General features: G+C 29.6%; 1 protein-coding gene and 1 long non-coding RNA gene across 2 annotated transcripts; one reads left to right on the top strand and one right to left on the bottom strand.

Moving 5' to 3' along the window:
• Positions 1 to 549: 549 nt before the first annotated feature.
• On the bottom strand, positions 550 to 3,546 carry LOC128196037 (uncharacterized). Its single transcript, XR_008248132.1, has 5 exons — positions 3,202 to 3,546; positions 2,869 to 2,933; positions 1,996 to 2,180; positions 1,773 to 1,921; positions 550 to 828 (listed from the first exon to the last, which is right to left on the bottom strand). It is a non-coding gene; the product is annotated as an uncharacterized LOC128196037 (long non-coding RNA).
• Positions 3,547 to 12,422: 8,876 nt separating this feature from the next.
• LOC108324987 (protein PSK SIMULATOR 1) lies at positions 12,423 to 14,758 on the top strand. The gene has a single exon (XM_017557958.2). The coding sequence runs from the start codon at positions 13,066 to 13,068 to the stop codon at positions 14,503 to 14,505; it is 1,440 nt and encodes a 479-aa protein (XP_017413447.2). The 5' UTR covers positions 12,423 to 13,065; the 3' UTR covers positions 14,506 to 14,758.
• The last annotated feature ends 5,547 nt before the right edge of the window (positions 14,759 to 20,305 follow it).

Here is a 20,305-nt window from a genome sequence, read left to right as displayed (position 1 = left end):
ATAGGGAGAAGGGGTTAGTGTTAGGGTTTTGAGGTAAAAAAGTAACATTCATATATACATAAAAGGAGTTAGTGATAGGGTTTAAGATAAAAATAAGTAAGATTAATATATAAGTAGAGTGGGTAGTGTTAGGGTTTATGGTAAAAACACTACAAGAAAATTCGTATGTAACATTCAAAATCCATATATAATGATTAATTATATACGAAATACATACGGATAAAAATTCGTATATAATATACTCGTAGGTAAGTTATATACAGATTTATCTGTATGTAAATTACATACAGATAAATCCATATATAATATCCGTATATAAGTACATATATAATTACATATGTAATTACATACGGATAAATCCGTATGTAACATATGGATAGAAAAAAAAAATAATTCCTTTATTTGTAAAGATCAGGGAGCCTTAAAACAAAAAACTTATAAATACAATATAATATTATATAAGTATATTGTCATTAGTTTCAACTTTCAATAAAATGAGTGAATAATTATGATTGACAATAGAACTACGAGCCTTAAAACAAATAAAGAAACTTATAAATACAATATAATATTATATAAGGTTATTGTCATTAGTTTCAACTTTCAATAAAATGAGTGAATAACTATGATTGACAATAGGAGGGGCAACGTCTTCTTGTAAAACCAGAATATAGAACCTATTACTATGAAGGCACAATTGCAAGTGTCGTAGCAGTTTTTGTAGCCACATCTAAACTGGGTTGTTTCTGTCTACTTTAAAAACACTTCTTCGGAAGTCAATGTCCTTAAATCTCTCCTAACAAGCATGGTCCTTCTCAGCATTTCCACCTGCAAAAAAGCACCCCAATAACATTAATCTTTTTCTCTCCACATTAATTAAATAAAATATATAATTAAAAAGGTATATTATCTTCAAATTTAAAACCTAAAGAACAAACTTTTTTTGTCAAAATACTAGAAATAGTGATAAGGATAAAAAAGAAGATAGATAAGAAGTTAAATTGAAAATAAGTTTATTGACTTTTCTTGAAATTAGTGAATGACTAAGCATTGAAGACGATGTGTATTTATCTCTTTAAGGGTTATTTATGATGATGGGTTCTTAGCAGAAGCTAGAACTTTATCTTTGTCTAGCAGCAAAATTATTTTAGATTCATAATACTAACTAACCAAAAGATGCCATAATTGTAACATAAGAAATCAATATAGCATGGCACAACATAAACTAAACAGCATATTGATTTAGGTAAATCCCGAGACTCAAATCCCCAGGAGAAATCCCCATACTCAAATCAAGATTATGGCAAGTGCATGCTTAAATTTAAAGTCAACTTTCATGAATCAATGTTCTCCAAAATTGCTCTCCACTTTTTCTTCATCATACTTGACAGAAGACTTAGTATAAAATCGACACAGAAAATACAAAATGAAGAACCCTTTTGGATTAAACTCCTTATTACTCCACACCATTTCATTCATATAAGGACAATACATTCAGTATCCTAATAAATGACTATTGCAGACCTTTATGTTTGGATAACCTTGTCAGTTGGCACACAAATTCATGAAACCTTATCATGGTAGGATAAAAAATAAGTAATTGTAGCTCTACTTGATTTTTATATAAAAACTTTTAGATAATAGTGTTTGATAACTTGCACAGATTTCATATATAAAACCAGATTAACTAAGATGAGAAACTAAGAATATAATGAACTAAATTTAAAGTTTAAATTTGAATAAGGTATAATGCTTGAAATAGAAGTTCTCACGTCTTGCTAATAAATGGTCTTATACTTTGTTCTCCTTGACCACCTTTGTGAAGAGCTAAAGCACTTATGTGAGTTGCGTTTCTCCTCAATATTTCACTGATTTGTCGATGAAGAACAAGCACAAACTCTTCCTTTGTAAAAATTCTCATCTGCAACTCAATCAAATCATGAATTAAACTGACAGAAAAATCAAATAAAATTGATAGCCTACCATGTTCAATACCTGCTTCAAATCCTCCTCATAATCTCCCAAACTAAAGTTTATATCAGCATTTACTCCATGATAGCAGCCTTATCGTATGCTCTATGAATAGAACAATATCATCAATGCCTGAACGTGGTGGGCCACATTCCCCCATGTAAGCTTTTCAACATTCATCAAGTCAAGAACCTTTTTAGGCATAGGTTCTGCAGAAAAAATTGTTAACAATAAAATAGTTAAGGACCTCAACATTTCATTGCTATCACCTACCCAAATAATCATAAGAAGCTTGTTAAAATAAAATTCAAGGAAAGAACAATTGATAAGAAACAGAGTAAATTGTACAAACAACTATTGAGGTTGTTCAAACACAATGTTCTAGCTTTTTTATGATCACAATAATGGTCCTTATAATATTCACACAACACAATGAATAACAAGAAATGGTGGTGTAATTCATTTCAAAGACTGGGCTAAGCATGTCTGACTGATTAAATGACAAAGGCTTGATGCAGAAAGTCTAGAATATGTATACTCCTTGATAAGCAATTTGTAAACCACAAATTCCACCAAGGCTTGTGGTATGCCCCAACCTTTGATTTCAGTAGCCACTTCCATTAACTGTGCCAATGATTTACCAAAACAACAGCATCTAGCCAAACCTAGTTTCTCTGATTACATATATCAGAAGACTAAGATGAACCCAGAAGTCAATTTTGTTCAAAAGATCTAAAGATGAAAGCAATACATATTAGTGTTAAATATTTAACAAGTGAAATAATCTTATGAAAAAACAAAGAAAAAATCCAAATGTTCACTCGAAAAGAACGTATGCAAGTTTTTTTCCAACACAAACGACAAAAGTTTTTGAAAGTCAAGATTGAAGAACTATACCATGTTGACTATAGATGTGCTTTCCATTTAACCATTCCCATAGCCATTCCTAAACCCTGGAAAACCTAAAAAGCCAGAAATTTGAATCAATTACAACCATCAAAACACATTAAAGACATGACCACGAAAAAACCAAAAGCGAGTGAGCAAATTGAAAACCAAATATTATTGGAGCGCAAAACCAAAGAAAGAAAAAAGGGTTAGATAGATGAAACCCTAGATTTTGGGGGTGGAAGTGGGAAGAAAGATTTGCACCTTGCGAAAGAAAACCCTAGATTAGATAAATTTAGGATAAGAAGGTTAGGGCTTGAAGAAAGAAGATTAGGAACTTACTGAAGAGTCACCGCCGATAGTGAACGACGACGACAGTGAGTGATAGCCACACTAACGAAATGCCGGTGTGAGAGTTGAAGTGGAAGGGTTCTGAGTTATGGGAGGAAGAGGGAGAAACGCGATTTTGACAGTGGGAGAGTGCAAATGAGAGGTTGTGTGAGGAAGAGGAAAAAAAATGCGAGTGATTTCAAGAGAGGGGAAAATGGAAGAGGAAGGGTTCTGTGAGTTGTTGTGGGAGGAAGAGGGAGAAACGCGATTTTGACGGTGGGAGACTGCAAGTGAGAGGTTCTGTGAGGAAGAGAACGCGAGCGATTTCTAGAAAGAGGGGAAAATGCGAGTGATTTCGAGAGTGTTAGGTTAAAGAAAAAATTAATTTTAATTTTTAATCATTAGATACAAATCTTATATACGGAAAATAAGAGGCAAAGATATTTTCTATTACATGATTTTTTTGTATCTAACTCAATTTTTAATATCCGTATATAATATCTGTATATAATAAGTTTTTTATATACAAATTTAAATTCGTATATAATAATATGTAGATAAATAACTATTTTCTTGTAGTGAAATGAATAAGATTAATAAAGGTATATTATTTGAATTTAATGTGTGTTCAAAGTCTCACATAGATAAAAATGATAAGATCATTGATATATAATTAAAAAATGATTTATAAATCTATTGTGTATGAGGTTTATCCTCGTATCATGTAAAGATAAGTAAGATGTCAAATTATAAGTAAAACAATTTAAAAACCTAACAAAGGAATATTTAAATATTCAATTTGAATATTAACCCGTCTCGAGTAAAAAATGAGTAAAAAGATGAATATATAAGGAAAAAGAAACCCGAACCTAAATGATCCAATAATGTTACAAATGATTCATTAGTCATAATACATAACTATGCAGTTGTTTTAGGTTCACTAAGAGAATATTAAAAAAATTCTATCTTTACCATAAGACTGAGAAGAAAAAAGAACATGTTAGGAAAATTGTCATCCTAAAAAAATGTATATGATGAAAAATATTACAGTATATATACATGAATAGATAAATGATTCACCACTTAGGTACAAGCATTATTCTCACAGAGTTGATAGTTGTTTTTAAGTGACTGGTTTTTAAGTCAGTTCTTTGTATTTTGTATAGCACTTTATTTTCTCTATTATCATGTATAGTTTGATATAACAGTTATTACTAACAGAAATGAATCCCCTATAAATAGTTTATTTGTACATGACTTAAACAGTTTTTGAGATTAATAAAACAACTATATATATTCACGGTTCATCTTCTCTCTCTACTCAATTTATCTAAGAATATTTGGTTTGACATGTATGCTCACCAAAAGAACTGATATGTTTGTTGTCTTTGCAAATTAGAGTAAAGCTGAAACTTTCACCTGTCTCACCTATTAAATGTCACGTACAACGGAACAAAGCATTTTACTTCATAGTCAAGAAGGTATCAAGAATAACATTTTAAGCCAAACAAACTTTTTTATAGCACTAAGTAACATTATAAATCACCAAAATTAAATATATGACATAACCACTTAAAAAAATATAAGAAAAAACTAACCAAAAAATATAACAAGTGCATTACAAAATAACCCTTACTGAATCAGAATCTTCTTTTAATGAATTCGGCATTCACTTGCTAATAAGCAACAATTATATCTGAAATACATTAAATTATATTGTAAATATAATAATCCAAAATTACGAACAAAAAATGGTTGAATTTAGGGAAGATTAATACTGAAATTTCCCGTGTTAACTGTTGTTGAAGTATAAGGTGAAAAAAATAGGTACATAAAGAAAAAATCCTAACTACAACGCTTTTTGTCCAATAGTAGACATTTTTATTATGTCACCGAGTCCTTATCATAAGGGACAACCCAAACAACCCAACTCCTTTAATTTAAAATAAATAAAAGTAGGGTTATTGCTTCCTGCACCCACACAATCAGTAAATTCACTCCTATTGCTATTAGGAAAATATTAAAACACCCTTCACACTATTGTACACACTATTAGGAGTTCTTATTTGAGTGCTTAATTATTTTAATTTCTTCTAAAATAAGATCATATGTTTATGGGTCACTCACTTAATAGAAGGTTTTTTCAAAAGTTTCAGTCCCAAAATCTCATATAAAGAATAGGTTGGAGCAGGTTAGAATCTACTTTATCCTAAAACTAAATTAATTCATTTTTAATAATTTTTTTGTTATTCATTTTTTTTTTCGATTTCTATCCCTTAGTTTTCAAATTTCACATTATATTTTACTAATGTTTTTTTTACTCCAAACATCTTTATGCTATATTGAGTATAAAAAGATTGTAGTTTGAAAATTTTATTGCATAATGGTAATTTTTTTTATTATCTAATAAAAAAATAATTTTGAAAGAAGTTAATGTAATGATTATTTTGTACAGATTTTGAAAAATGGAAGTTAATTTATATTTACTTCATGAAAACTTATTATTTTCAAAGAGCATATAAATATTGGTTTTATAAAAAGCTTTTTCAAATAATTTTTTAATTATAATCATATTTTAGATATATAATTTCACTATTTTGAAAAGTTGAAAATATAATATATATTGAGTTTGTTTAAATTTAAAAATAAAGTAATTTAAAAAAGTTCAAAAAAAATAATTTTTTATAAGTCCAAAAATTACTTGTATTTCGATACAATGGTAAAAACACTTTTTTTTTATTTCTTTCATTGTTTTGAAAATTTTTATAAACTTATTTTGATAAACCATTTAAAAAATATTATATATAAATTAAATTTTAACTTATTTTTAGTTTTGAACATAATAAACGAATTTTAAAAAAATGGTTTTTTCTGGAAAAAATAATCTATAAGAAAATCAAATAAGTTATTATTTTTATAAAACAATACTAATATAATATAAATATTTTTTTATATCAAAAATTGAATAAAAATATACATAAGTTTATAAAGTTTAAAAAATTTATATGTTAATACAAATATATAATTTGATTCAATAATATACTATTAATGGAAATCATTATGATAACTTAAACAAATAATTTTTAAATATTATTAAAAATAAAATACTCAATATGTTAAAAAAACCAATAAATTAGTTCAAGAGTTTCATGAGTATTTAATTATGTAAACTTTTTAAATAAAATAATTCTTTTGTCCTATAAATTCTTTTGGTTCAACTATTACCAATTTCTATGAAATAAATTAACTTAAAATGTCTACCACCGTTACTACCACTTTTGCCATCAGTAACGTCATACTGCTGTGAGAGGAAGAAGAAAAAAGAAAAAATCTGTTTCTAAAAACTTTTTCCAAAGTGTATATGTTCTGGAATTTCTTCTAAAAACATATTTCATGTATGAATATTTCAGAAAACCTATTCTAAAAGGCATTTTATGAGTTTCAGAAATTTTTTTTCCAAATATCTCATTCTGGAAAAAATTGATTCCATAACACATTTCTCATGTTCCAAAAATTTTATGTCGGAAATAGTATTTTGGAAAACTTGTTCCAAAAAGCTTCCGGAATATATAATTCAGAAATCACTTTTTAAAAGGGTAAAATGGATATTTTATAAGTTTTAAAGATGTGCAAAGGAACTGTAGGGTGTAGAAAGTAAAAGCCTAAAAGTTGTTATTGAAATGGGTAACTAAGCTGATTAGCATTGCAATGCACGTGGTTGTGATTTGTGAGAATGAATAATTCGGTCTAGTACGTGCCTACAATGATGATGACACACGTGCACATTATGGTTGATGAGTGGGGGGCAAAAGAGGAAAGGCAAGAGAAAGAACATCATCTAAGTCTTTGCTTATTCACCTTTATTTTATTATTTTATTAAAGGAATGTCTACTCAAAGTGGGACACAACCCCTTCAATTCTCAGGAATGAGAGGTCCTAATAAATCCATTTACCCCTTAAATTAAAGAAAAAATTATGTTGACAAAACTTTTTTTATAATATTTTAACACATTATTATTTTTTATTAATTATTTATTTATTATTGTGTTAACGTACTTTAATATCAATGAGAAAATAATACTATAATTTGTTAAATGTTGAAAAAAATGTGTTAATATATTATTATTCCTAAATTAAAGAAAATTATTTTAATTCATCTATTATTACTACATAGTTATTGGGTGAACTTGAGACTCTTAATTTCCAGAAGCACTATTTATGAGTTCTTGGTAGGCCAGAGTTATGTCTCTATCAAATATGGGGCAGAGAGAGAAAAGACAGAGAGCAAAATGAGTGTTTGTTCGGCATGAAAAGAGAACCTTTCATTTATTATTATTTTATTTTCAAAATGTCTTTTAAATACTTTTTATTATTTGGCTTCTGGGTCCTCTTTAAAACAATTCTCACCACTGGATTCCATTTTCATTTCATTTAAGACTACCTTTTCATATATATATATATATATATATATATATATATTATTGTATGGAAATTTTGGTTGGTTATATTTTATATTGATTAAGTACATATTTATATTTGGATGTAGTTCTTTGATAATATATTCTTTTTCTTGTGTCATACGAAAAATCAATGCGTATTGTTAAAATTTGTTGTGAAATATAAAAAGTGATAATTATATACTAATAAAATATAAAAGATAATTTTGTGAACGAGAGAGTCAGATAATTTTCTTTTGAAAAGAAAATATTGAATGAAATATGCTTGTAGTTTTTAAACTTGGATTTAAATTTGAAATTTGTATTTGTTATAAATTGGATATATTTTTTCTTCAAAATTTAAAAATAATAAATATAATTTTTTTAATTTAATGACATTAATTTTTTTTATGTATTAAATAACGTTTTAAACTGTATAAACGGTTGAATGCTGGTCTAAAAATACTGTTTAGTATTTTAAAACAATTAACATAATTAAATTAAAAGGATTATATATTTTTAAAAATTGAAGATCAAAGAGATAATAATATAAAAAAAAACATATTCATGCATAATTCATTTATCATGTATCTACTAACATATTAAAGTTATGCAAGTGAAATCAGTAAAGTGTATAAGAATGTCATTAAGAATTCTTACAATTAGCTCAACAGTTATCAATGAAAAATACTTTTGTCACTGTTAATTATTTAAAAGGAAGACAATTATATTGTCTGTGATTACTGTATGGTGCATGGTATCTAGATCATAAAATATGTTAGTGTTGCATATTTTTTTTAATAATATGATGACACATCTAAATTATTTTTGAAAAATATAAAAATACTATTATTTATTATCCTTATATATTACAGTTTTTGTTTTTCAGTGTGGAGGAGTCATTGGGTATGCAAACAATTGAAAAAGTTATTATAAAAAAAAACTTTTAATGTATTAGAAATTAGTATTTATTAGAGTATGGTATATAGACACTTAGTTCTGATTAGTAGCTTATTTAATATTGATTGATACTTATGATTTAGTTTAGAATAGATATTATTTACCTATGACATTTAAATGTTGATGTTATTAAATATCGTCTTTATATTCTAAATGAATGTTGGAATTTATTTTGTTGGTGTAATGGTGGGTGAGAGAATGAGGAGAGAGTGAAATATATAAATATACAAATTATATTATATTCATTAACAAATAATTAATATTAACTTTAAACCCTGTAACTATTTATTAAGACATCAATATAATTAAGTTACATCAATTTTGATTGATATAAACAAGATATTATATAAATTTATATTAATTAACATAACATTATATATCACTTATGTGAAGTAAATTTCCTATTTGAAAAAAACTATTATTTAATCAAAAAATATTAAATACTCTTTGTAATTTAAATCCACTCTGAAGAAAATATAGACTGTGTCTTGATTTTGAAGGTCTCTACAATGTAATGATATTAACACTTTTGAAAAGGATTTTGCTTATTTTAACGATATTGGATTGACCCAATTAGGAGCTTTTTCAGGTTAGGCTTAATTATGATTTTTTTTTAATTGTTTGAAAGATTATTCAAGAAGTAGACTACGAAATGTTGAATTATTTTGTATAAAGATCAGAATACTACTTATATTTCATCTAAAGCTTCCAACAAACTATATGATGACAGTGGAAAATTAATAAACTAATTTTGATTTGAAGGTGGAAGATATATATAGTCATGAATGAGATTTGCTGGAGCCGAAAGTATAGAAGAAATGCTTTGACTTTATCCATCCATGGAAACCCACCTCATGCCCCAAATGAATCTTTATGTTTCCATGGCTTTCACACTGATATGAGCTTTGATTGCGTGCAACTTTCTCAGACAAAGGTTTCCCTGCCCCACTTATGGAAAAATCAGTTCGAGTAATCACTATATATATACATGATCTTAGGACCTAAAGTGACATCACACATTATGATTGCAAACTTCACAATTCTTCTTCACCATTATAGTACACATGCTTTGGACTGCATATTTATGTATTTATATAAGTAGATGTAATGAACTCACGTAGCTGTTTTTGAACACTCTCCAAAAGAAAGACATTTAGCCCCATAATTTTTTGTTTGAGGAATTTGTGGTGTTCGTGGCATGCCAGCGTGCAAGCAAGCAAGACAACATGCATGCTTATATAACCCCACGCATGGTGCAACGAATATGCACCCTTTTCTGTGATTGATTATGAATTTGCAACGAATATATGCTTCTTACATAGCCCCACGCATGGAACTAGATTAGGATGGTACCATCCAGAACAAACTACACCTCCTTTTCGAACTTTCTTGGTGCATTGAATGATGTTGGTGTGGAGAGTATGCTGTTATGTGTGCTTACTTGTACACTGCAACGTGTACAAGACAAGCATAATGAAAACACAGAAAGCTCCATTAATGGCTTAGGTGAGATCTGAGTATCAACACTGTAACGTTTATCTGCATATAATTTGGAAGCTGGAATTATTCTTCATAGAACGTATCTATCAATTGATTTCATCTTTCTATGTATACAGTGCTGATCAAATTGCAGTTGCAAAGGAACAAGTATATATGTTTAACTTTTTGGTCTATAATTCAGGAAGGTTCAGGAAACCTCCTCAATTGTACATTACTACATAAAGAGGAATCCGTTTCGTGAAAAACAATGATAAAGGTGGGTCTATAATGCTTGATCTTTGGTTAACCTACCATTTAAGAATATTGCTTTTTTTCTGCATCCTTTTCATCACTTTTTGTGGGGATTTGATGTTCATTATATTGTTAACCTGTCATTAATTATAAGTGTTGCACAATGTCTGGCATGAATTATTAAGGTAAAGCTGTACTTGGGTACTTTGCACAATGGGTTCAGAATCTAATATCTTCCTAGATTGTGCAAATGGGTTCGTTGCATACTTACAAAAGGACAAAGTAAAATCCACATTCTTTGTTTCGTGAACACTCTCAAACTTATCCTCTTTTTACTGATTATTGACTGAGATTTATGAAGGCGACACTCAATCAGTTTAGGATTACCGAACAGGATTGACCTTGTATATTAGCCATTTTCACATGACACGTGCCACATTCAAGGTTTCACTCATTGGATGCAAGAACAATTTGAGGTTTCCTTCCCCAAAATTCTCTTTTAAATATAAAAACATTTGTCTAGGATTTAGCAAGGTCAATAATTTTCTGTTCCTTAACTGCATATCCCTATCCCTGCGGCTATATATATTCACCTCGATTTCATGCAATTAATGGACATATTGGATCTCATTGGATTAAGGGAGATATATGAGGAAATAAAGCTAATTAAGATGAACAGAAACGAAAAGAAAAGAAAATCAATTTGGAGCATCCCAATACTGTAACGTAAGGCTCTATCAGTTATACTTTTATGTTCCAATTTTTGCTCCATGTGCAAAAGGTGAATGAAAGAATATAATAATAGAAGTAGCAAGCTGTCTTTGTATAGGAGCAGAAGGGAAAAATTATTACAAAGTTAGAATAACTGAGAGGAAGGAAGAAGGGTGAAGGAATGCAAGAGTTTGCTTTTTAAAGGCATCAATATCAATGCAGAATGGGCTCATGGTTGCTCTTTCATTTTCCGACAACGCAACATACAAATCCTTTGGCCTTCCATTGGTTGGCTAAAGGTAAGGCAAAGGTTGAAAAAACAAGCCTTTAATTAGGACTCCATTTACTTTTGGCACATATATAGTATCTCCTAATTCCTTCATCAAAATCTTAATTACAAAATCTTAATTACACCTTCTGAGACTCCCAAGTAGGCATTGAAAAATATATCCCAAAAAGAGCATTTGATCCCACCAACACACTCTCACTAACCATGTGATGTGAATGAGTGACCTAATTCCCTTAGACCGCGGAGGAGGCTAGCTAGGTGTATTATTTTCTCACTATCTAAAATTAATCTGCACCATATATACTCATATGTCTATATGCTGCATATAACAGCAAAATATCATCCTCTTTAGCACACACCACTATCTATATGTTTCTTCCACCTTCCTCCATCTCATAACTATTCCTAGTCAAACTTCATCCATTAATTATTCACATAACACCACTGCTTTCTGTTTTTAGCAGTTGACGTTACTTGCTTGGAATTCACATAATTCTTTCATACAAACAAACACATTACAGAAAGTTAAACTGTTAATTAAAGAGAAAGGAAATTAGTATTTGGGATGTAGTTAAGTGGTCAAACTGTCAAATTGCAATTCATAGCCACATCCATGCTAGCTACCTATAAGAATATTCTATGCCCATTTGATATGTGGGATAATCATAAACGCATAAATGATTATGTTAGGTTTGATGTTATGTATAACTGATTTTGTTAATGAATTTCTTATTTTTTTTATTTTCGTTATTTCTAAATATGATGTGTAATGCCAACAAAATTATCGTCAGAGATCACTATATCTCTACCTGGTTTTATTCTCAATGATGATCTCACAATCTTAAATAATTGAAATTGCCATAAGTGAACCTTGGACCTCTAAAGATTTAAGAAATATATTATTAGTCAATGGAATTGATGAAGGAGCAATGAATACACGCTTTTATTTTGACACTATAGCATTTTCACATCTCATTAGTTATCACTCACTACCCTCTTGAAGTTCTTAATTTTAGGGTAATAATCTCACAAAGGAAATCAATTGCTTTTAGAAAGACGAAAATAAAAGGGAGGAGCGAGGCAACAATAATGAGATGGCCCTCAATCGTAAAAGCATACAATGACATTGAAACAAAAGTGTTTCTTTGCATCCAAACACAAACATAACAGAAAAGTTTCATTTACCAACAACTACACAGTAGTAGTATGTATCAATAATTCAACAACCTAAGAGACTAAAAAATCCAGAAAGTAAAAACCAAAACATAAAATCACAATCCCCAACTTAAACAGACAGAAAAGAACACACCGGAGGAGCTTCAAGCTTCATAAATCATAATCACAAGTTAAGCCTCTTCCACGCGCTTCTTAGAGCGACTGAACCTTAGACCAGAAACACACCCTCTGATGCAACAATCCATCACGCCCTGCCACTGCATGTGGTTTTAAATACTTTAACCACACTCACCTCTTTCTCTCTCTTTCTCTCTCGCGTTAATAAACACAATCAGTCTCTTTGTAGCACCCACTCTTGATCGAACACCCCACGAGCCTCTCCAGCATTTTCAATCCTCTTCTTCTTTATCCTTATCGCTCTGAACCAAAACCTCCCCACTCCTCAATTATTTATTTATTTATCTCTCCCACTTTTTCTTACACATTTTCTCAAACACATGGTACACGTTACTTTCCTCTAGCTCAACGCTCAACCCGCAAATCACCCGGAGGAACTTCACCTCAAACTCAACCATGGCCCTCGAAACGCTCCTTGTCAAGGTCAAAACCGCCATATCAAATAGCTTCGACTCGGTTCCGCCCAAGCTGCTGAAGAAGAAACCCTCGTTCAAGTCCAAACCAAACGTCGGCGTGTTGGCGTTCGAGATCGCCGGCGTCATGTCGAAACTCCTCCATCTCTGGCACTCGCTGTCCGACGCCACCATCGTCCGCATCCGAAACGACGCCGTCAACCTCGAAGGCGTGAGGAAGATCATCTCTAACGACGAGTCCTTCCTCCTCGGACTCGCCTGCGCCGAGTTCGCCGAGTCGCTCCGTGTCGTGGCGAACTCGGTGACCCGACTCGGCGTGCGCTGCGAGGACCCCAACCTGCGCTCCTTCCAGCGGGCCTTCCTCGAGTTCGCGGACTCGGGCTGCGACCCAAAAGAGTGGGCCCTTCCGGGCCCAAAAGAAATCGAATCAAAGCTCAAGAAAATGGAGCGTTACGTGACGCTTACGGCAGCCCTCTACCGCGAAATGGAGGAGCTCACGGTTCTGGAAAGCGGCTTCAGAAAAGCTCTGATCCACGCTGACGCCAACAACGTTGGGAGTAAAGAGCAGCAAAAACTCTATGAACTTCAGCAGAAGATTTTCTGGCAGAAGCAAGAGGTGAAGGATCTCAAAGAAAGATCCCTGTGGAGTAGGAGCTTCGACAGCGTTGTCGTGCTCCTTGTAAGGTTCAGTTTCACTGTTTTAGCTAGGATTAAGGTTGTCTTCGGAATCGGTCACCGCATGCCTTGTCTGTCACGTACCTTATCTACTTCGGCCACTGTTTATCCATCTGATCAAAACCCTAATGATTTTGTTGTTTCTGGGTTATTAGAGGAAGAGTCAAGGTTTGATGAAGCGGTAAATGAAGATGTGGAAAGTGGGTTTTTTGAGGCCAACTCGAAGCTTCTTAAACCACCGGAGAGCACTTTGGGAGCTTCAGGTTTGGCTTTACACTATGCAAATTTGATAATAGTGATGGAGAAGATGATAAAGTCACCTCACTTGGTTGGAGTAGATGCAAGAGATGATTTATATGGTATGTTGCCGAGGAGCATAAGGTGGGGGTTGAGAGGGAGACTGAGAGGGGTGGGGTTTTGTGCTAGTGATCCTGTTCTTGCTGGAGAATGGAGAGACGCCTTGGGAAGGATATTGGGATGGCTATCACCTTTGGCACACAACATGATCAAATGGCAAAATGAGAGAAGCTTTGAACAACACAATTTGGTGGCCAAGACCAATGTATTGCTGTTACAGACTTTGTTCTTCGCCAACAAAGATAAGACTGAGGCTGCCATAACTGAACTTCTGGTGGGGTTGAACTATATTTGGAGGTTTGAGAGGGAAATGACTGCTAAGGCTTTGTTTGAATGCGCCAATTCTAATGGGCTTTTGTTCAAGTTGAATAAACCAGCTAATGAGATATGATGAGTTTCCTTTTGTTAATCTTCCTTCATAGAGACTCGAATTTTGTCTCTGGAAATTTAATTTTATATAGGGTTGCAGATTTTAGATGAACTGAACCGGTTGATCGATGAGTATCAGATCCTTCAGGTTAGTTTGTTTTGCTTCCAATTAACCCACCAGGTCTGTAAATGGAGTCAGTTAATCGGCGTCTGTAAATGATATATGATTTTTTAGTGACATCAAAGTTCAAGAAATGAATTGTCCTTCTTGATCATGAGAAAATATTCCCATCTGTTCAATTATAATTTGACCATGAAATTTGTTATTGATATTATTATTGGCAGAATTCATTTGTTGCGGGCTTTTGTGGCTGCACCACCAATTCCTGATTCAGTTCTGGGTGCTCCATGTGAGAAGTGATAAACTACTAATTATACTCAACCTTTTCATATCTTGGGAAGCATTAATATCGTATTAAAAGACTACCAAGAATGGACCCCGCCTATTATTCATATACTTAAGTTTGCACTAAATAATATATATATATATATATATATATATATATATATATATATATATATATATATATATATATATATATATATATATATATATATATATATATATACCTTATTGGATTCATTGATAAAAAACCAAAACAAATCTGAAATGATTATGTTTAAAAAATAAGCGGAATATAATATGCATGTTATGATTTGATTAAATTATTGACCTAAGATGACGGTAAGGAAGCATGCCTTATTATTAGTAAGAATTCCAAAGAACCTCCCTTTCCTTTTCCCTCTTCTGGCCATCAAACAATTTGATCATATTCTTTACTCTTTTTTTTTTCTTTCTATTATTACTTTTGTTTGGTCCTTTTCTTCTTTTAAGTGGATACCTGCATCTTTTTTCCTTTCACATTAAACTTTTTCATTCATGATAATTTAAAACCAATATTAGGAGTTTCTAAACCACTCCAGTAAATCACCTAACCTTTAGATTTAACCATAATTAAAATATAAAGTTACTCAAATGTTAACCATTATTGAATAGTTTAATTAATGTTAATATATGTTTATAAGATTAAAATTTACTCATTTTTCTGTTATTATAAATTTTCATATAACATGAATCACATCAACAAAAATTAAGAGAATCTACACTATCATATCCCCGTCTTTTCTGTGTCCATTCCTCCCCTCCAATTTGCATACTAACTTGTATAAAACCATGAACTAAAAGCTTATATCTCATGAATATTTTACATGATAATTTTATGTGGAAGAGAACATGCCTAAATCTAAAATCTCTAAATACAAATTTATTAAGTTAGTTTGTGTTGGCTAAAATTTATGGAATTCACTATCAAGTTAAACTTTGCATCATTTACTCTTTTCCTTTCATTTCTTTATCTATTAGAAAACAAAGTCCAAATGTATATCAGATATTGCGGGCAAAAAAGTAATTTTATAACTGTAAATATTTTGAGCATAATTTTATAATTAAAATATAGGTCATTAAAAATCACATTAAATAGTGACAAGATTATTGTAATAAAACTTTAATCTTGTTTGACTTAAAACAGCAATGTTAATGCATTTAAATTTAATATTTGTTGAAAGAAAGAATAGGAAATTCTTGAACTAAAAGAATTTATGGAGAAATTTGATTGTGTTGGTCCCATACTGGGATGGATTTATTCAAGTGGACCAAACTCAAGTGGACCAAAAGTTCATCGTCCAATTTGTGAATTGATTTGTGTGAAATAGTCATTGAACTTTTATGGGGTAGTTGTCTCAGTTTATTCACTAGTTTTAAGTTCAAATTCTTAGTAGTCATACACTTGAAAAGAGAAAAGTTTTACTTGTAATTTAATATTGAACAAAATTAACTCTACTAAGAGTATATATAGGTTATAGAAAAAAAAAAAAAGAATGAGCACCTTAGGCGATGTGGGAGTAGGTCTTTAGTTGTATAATTCAATCCAATTTGGAAGATCCTTTTCATACCCAAAATCCACCAAACTAAATAGCAGTTAGTGCCTTTCCCTTTCTCATTTCTGCTCCTCTCATGTCACTTCTTTAGCCACATATTCAATAAATTTACATTATTTTTTTTCATACTCAAAATTTAATGGAAAAAAATCAACTTTCATCATTTAATGTTTCATCCTCTTCATCCTTTCTTATTTATAAAGGAATTATCATAACGTATTTCACATAAACCTAGACACCGAATACTTCGAAGAAAAAAATATATATTACAAATTTTTTAAGAATATTTTGATACAATATACATATTATTTTTTATTAAATTTAGAATATATTAATATAATAATAAATTAATAAAAAAATGACATATATACTATTTAAAATATTATCAAAAAATTAACATGAGATATATTTTTTCTAGTTTCAATGTTCATAGCTGTCAAAATGGGTCATCCGGCCCGGTCCACCACGAGTTGGTCACTTAGGGTGTGTTCACTTGAGGGAGAGGAATTGGGGGAGAGGAATTGGTGGAGAGTAAGTAGATGAATTTGAGGGGATTTGAGGATGAATTAATTGTTGTTTGTTTGAGTGGATTTTGAGGTAAATGAGAGTGAATTTGAAAGTAAAGTTTATAAAAATTACTGTAGGATTTGATTGATGTGAAGGATAAAAAAAATTTGTTTAATTGGTAGGAATTAAGAATTATCAAAATACCCCTAGTTATTAAAGTAATATAAAATTGTATTTATTAATAAATGATAAAAGTAATATAAAATGATATTTATTAATAAATGATAAAAGTAATATAAAATGATATTTATTAATAAATGATAAAAGTAATATAAAATGATATTTATGATTAATATATTTTTTGGTAAAAATTATTTGAAATAGTAAAATTAAAAAAAAATTAATATACAATACATTTTCTTTAGGATACATTTTAAAAAATAATAAAAAAATAAAATAATATATTTTTATCCTTAGTTATAAAAATAATGTAAAATAAAATATAATTAATATTAATTCAATTATATGCATATTCTTATTTTAAAAATACATAAAGGGCACTTTAGTAAAACAATGTGAATATTCTCAAATCTCTTTACCAATGCGAGGATTCATTTCCTTTTGTAACCCGCAAATCCATTCTCTCGTATCATTGCAAATCTTCTAAAACAAACCCAATAAATCCCGTAAATTTGTGCTCCTATTTTCTCGTGAACAGTAAATCATCCAAAGTGAACATAGGTTTAGTGAGTTAACCCAACCCGGTTTATTTATTAGTAAGTCAGAAAAATTTGAACCGGGTCCTACCCACCACAAGTTGATGAATAAACGGGTTGGTTCATTGGCTCATTTAATTACAAATTTTTTTAAATAAAAAAAATTACAAACTTTCTATAATTTAAATCTAAACAAATTTCACTGTTTAATTAATTTTAAAAAATAAGGAACTTAAATAATTTTTTCAAACAAAAACAAAATAATAAATACCTTTTTATAAAATTAAAATTAAATTTTAATAAAATAAAATTAGGCAGATGGGTTGGTGGGCCAACCCGGTCCACCACGGGTTCAACCCGCATGAGCCGGGTTTAAGACTTTGTTCTTTTGTAGGGATTTGGGGGAGATGGTTTGAATGGATTTGAGGATAATTTTTTTTTAGTTTTTTTGAGTGGATTTGTAGGTAATTGAGAGTGGATTTAGAAGTAAAGTTTCTGAGAATTAGTGTAGGATTTGATTGATGTGGCAGATTTAAAAAATTAGTTTAATTAGTAGAAATTAAAGATTACCAAAATGCCCCTAATTATTAAAATAATATAAAATGTTATTTATTAATGTTATATTTAATTGTAAAATTTTTTATAAAAAAACCAAAATCATAAATATTTTTTAAAATTAATTTTTAAAAATTATAAAAATTATAATGTAGTAAAATGGATTTATTTTTAAATGTAGTATTTGTTTGTAATATAATTTACTACCAAGTAGTATCAATTTATTTGTTATGGAAGTAAAGTTGATTAATTTTAAACAAACATATTCGATGTTCCATGACCTGTGTATGTCATTCAAGAGCAGTACATAGTCTTCTTCTTTGATTATTTACTTCTTTCCGTTCATCTATGATTCGAGAATTGTTAATGTTATATTTAATTCTAAAAATGTTTATAAAGAATAAAAATATATAAATTAATTTTTAAAATGTAAAAAATGGTAATTTAGTAAATTAAAATAATAATAATAATTATATTATTATTATTATTAATATTAATATTATTATTATTATTAATTATTATAATAATAATAATTATTATTATTAGTTATTATTATTTATATTACTACTATCATTATTAGTTATTATTATTATTTGTTATTATTATTATTATTATTTATTATTATTATCACTATTATTATTATCATTCTTATTATTATTTATTATTAATTGTAATATTTCAACATGATGGGTTTAAACCTTAAAAATTGCTCCCTTACCTCCGCAAAAATTGCTCCCTATCCAAATCCCTAATTATCATCTCCTTCAATTCCCAATCTATTGCCACAGTCGCAAACGTCGCAGGGTGCTCAAGATTCACGCCGTGCCACAACTTCCCCCTCCCTCCCGTCCGAAACCGCGTGTCCTTCACCGTGAAGAGCCTCAACATCTTTCTCCCCTCACGCGCCGCATCCACCTCCTTCATCACAAATGGAAACAGAACCATCTTCCCGTGCTTCTTCCAACACGAGCTTTCTCCTCTTTCTCCGTACAGGGCATATAAGTCTTTCTCTACTAAATCAAGGCAAATCTTTGCAAATTAGCGAAATGATTTCAATAGTGCTATTTCGCTAATCATCGTAAGATAGCTCGTTTTCTAAATCCATCGTCACTAATCACCGTTAACAGTTATTTTTCTTGAAACGAACACCTTTTCAAATCCAACCTATGGTGAACTAAATTGATCTATAGATTATGACCCATTTTCACAACTCTACCCAAATATCAAGATCCAGATATAAGAATCGATTGAGATGTCCAATACATGTTTTTCTTTTACGTGATCACATTTTACAAATATGGTATTTAGTTTAAAATTCACTTTCTTATAAAAGAATAATTTTAAAAAATTGATTTTAAAATATGGTATTTTTGTTTTTTTTACTGAGTTGCTTCTGATTCCATTATTAAAATAAAAATTATTGTAACATGTGACAATTTTAATTGTTGTCATGGAAGGAGTACCTGTCACCTACATTATTCCTGGTTTTTTGTGTGTCTAATATACAAAATATTAATTAACTTAAGAAAAGATTATAAGATTCAGTTTTAATATTAGACATTTTAAAAATTTAAATATACAAATAAAACTAAAACAATAGTTATAATTGTAAAGGATAAAATTGGAAATGGAAAATTGTAGACCAAAATATTGTATCTCTTTGTTATAGATTGTTATTATTATTATTATTATATTTATAAAATCAAATATAAATAATTTAATTATAAATAAATTTTATTTATTATATGTAATTTTTAATTAAAAAATATTTAAGTTTTAAAAAAATGGTTAAATTGAAAAACAATTAAATTTAAGAAAAAGTCATTTAAAAGACAAAATTAGTAAAATAACTGTTGTAATTTTTAAAAAAATATTTAAAGAATAAAATTGAGAAACAAATGTGGACACCTAATTAAAAATGTATTTAAGTTTAAAGGGTCAAATTAAAAAATTAATTAAATTAAAAAAAAATATTTAAAAGATAAAATTAGTAAAATAATTATTTTACTTCAAAAAAATTATTTAAAGAGTAAAATTAGAAAACAA

This window comes from Vigna angularis, chromosome 3, assembly GCF_016808095.1.
Source record: "Vigna angularis cultivar LongXiaoDou No.4 chromosome 3, ASM1680809v1, whole genome shotgun sequence".
Classification (NCBI taxonomy): Eukaryota; Viridiplantae; Streptophyta; class Magnoliopsida; order Fabales; family Fabaceae; genus Vigna; species Vigna angularis.
Note: the sequence above shows the minus strand (reverse complement) of the source record. Positions and strands in the feature narration are given on the sequence as shown.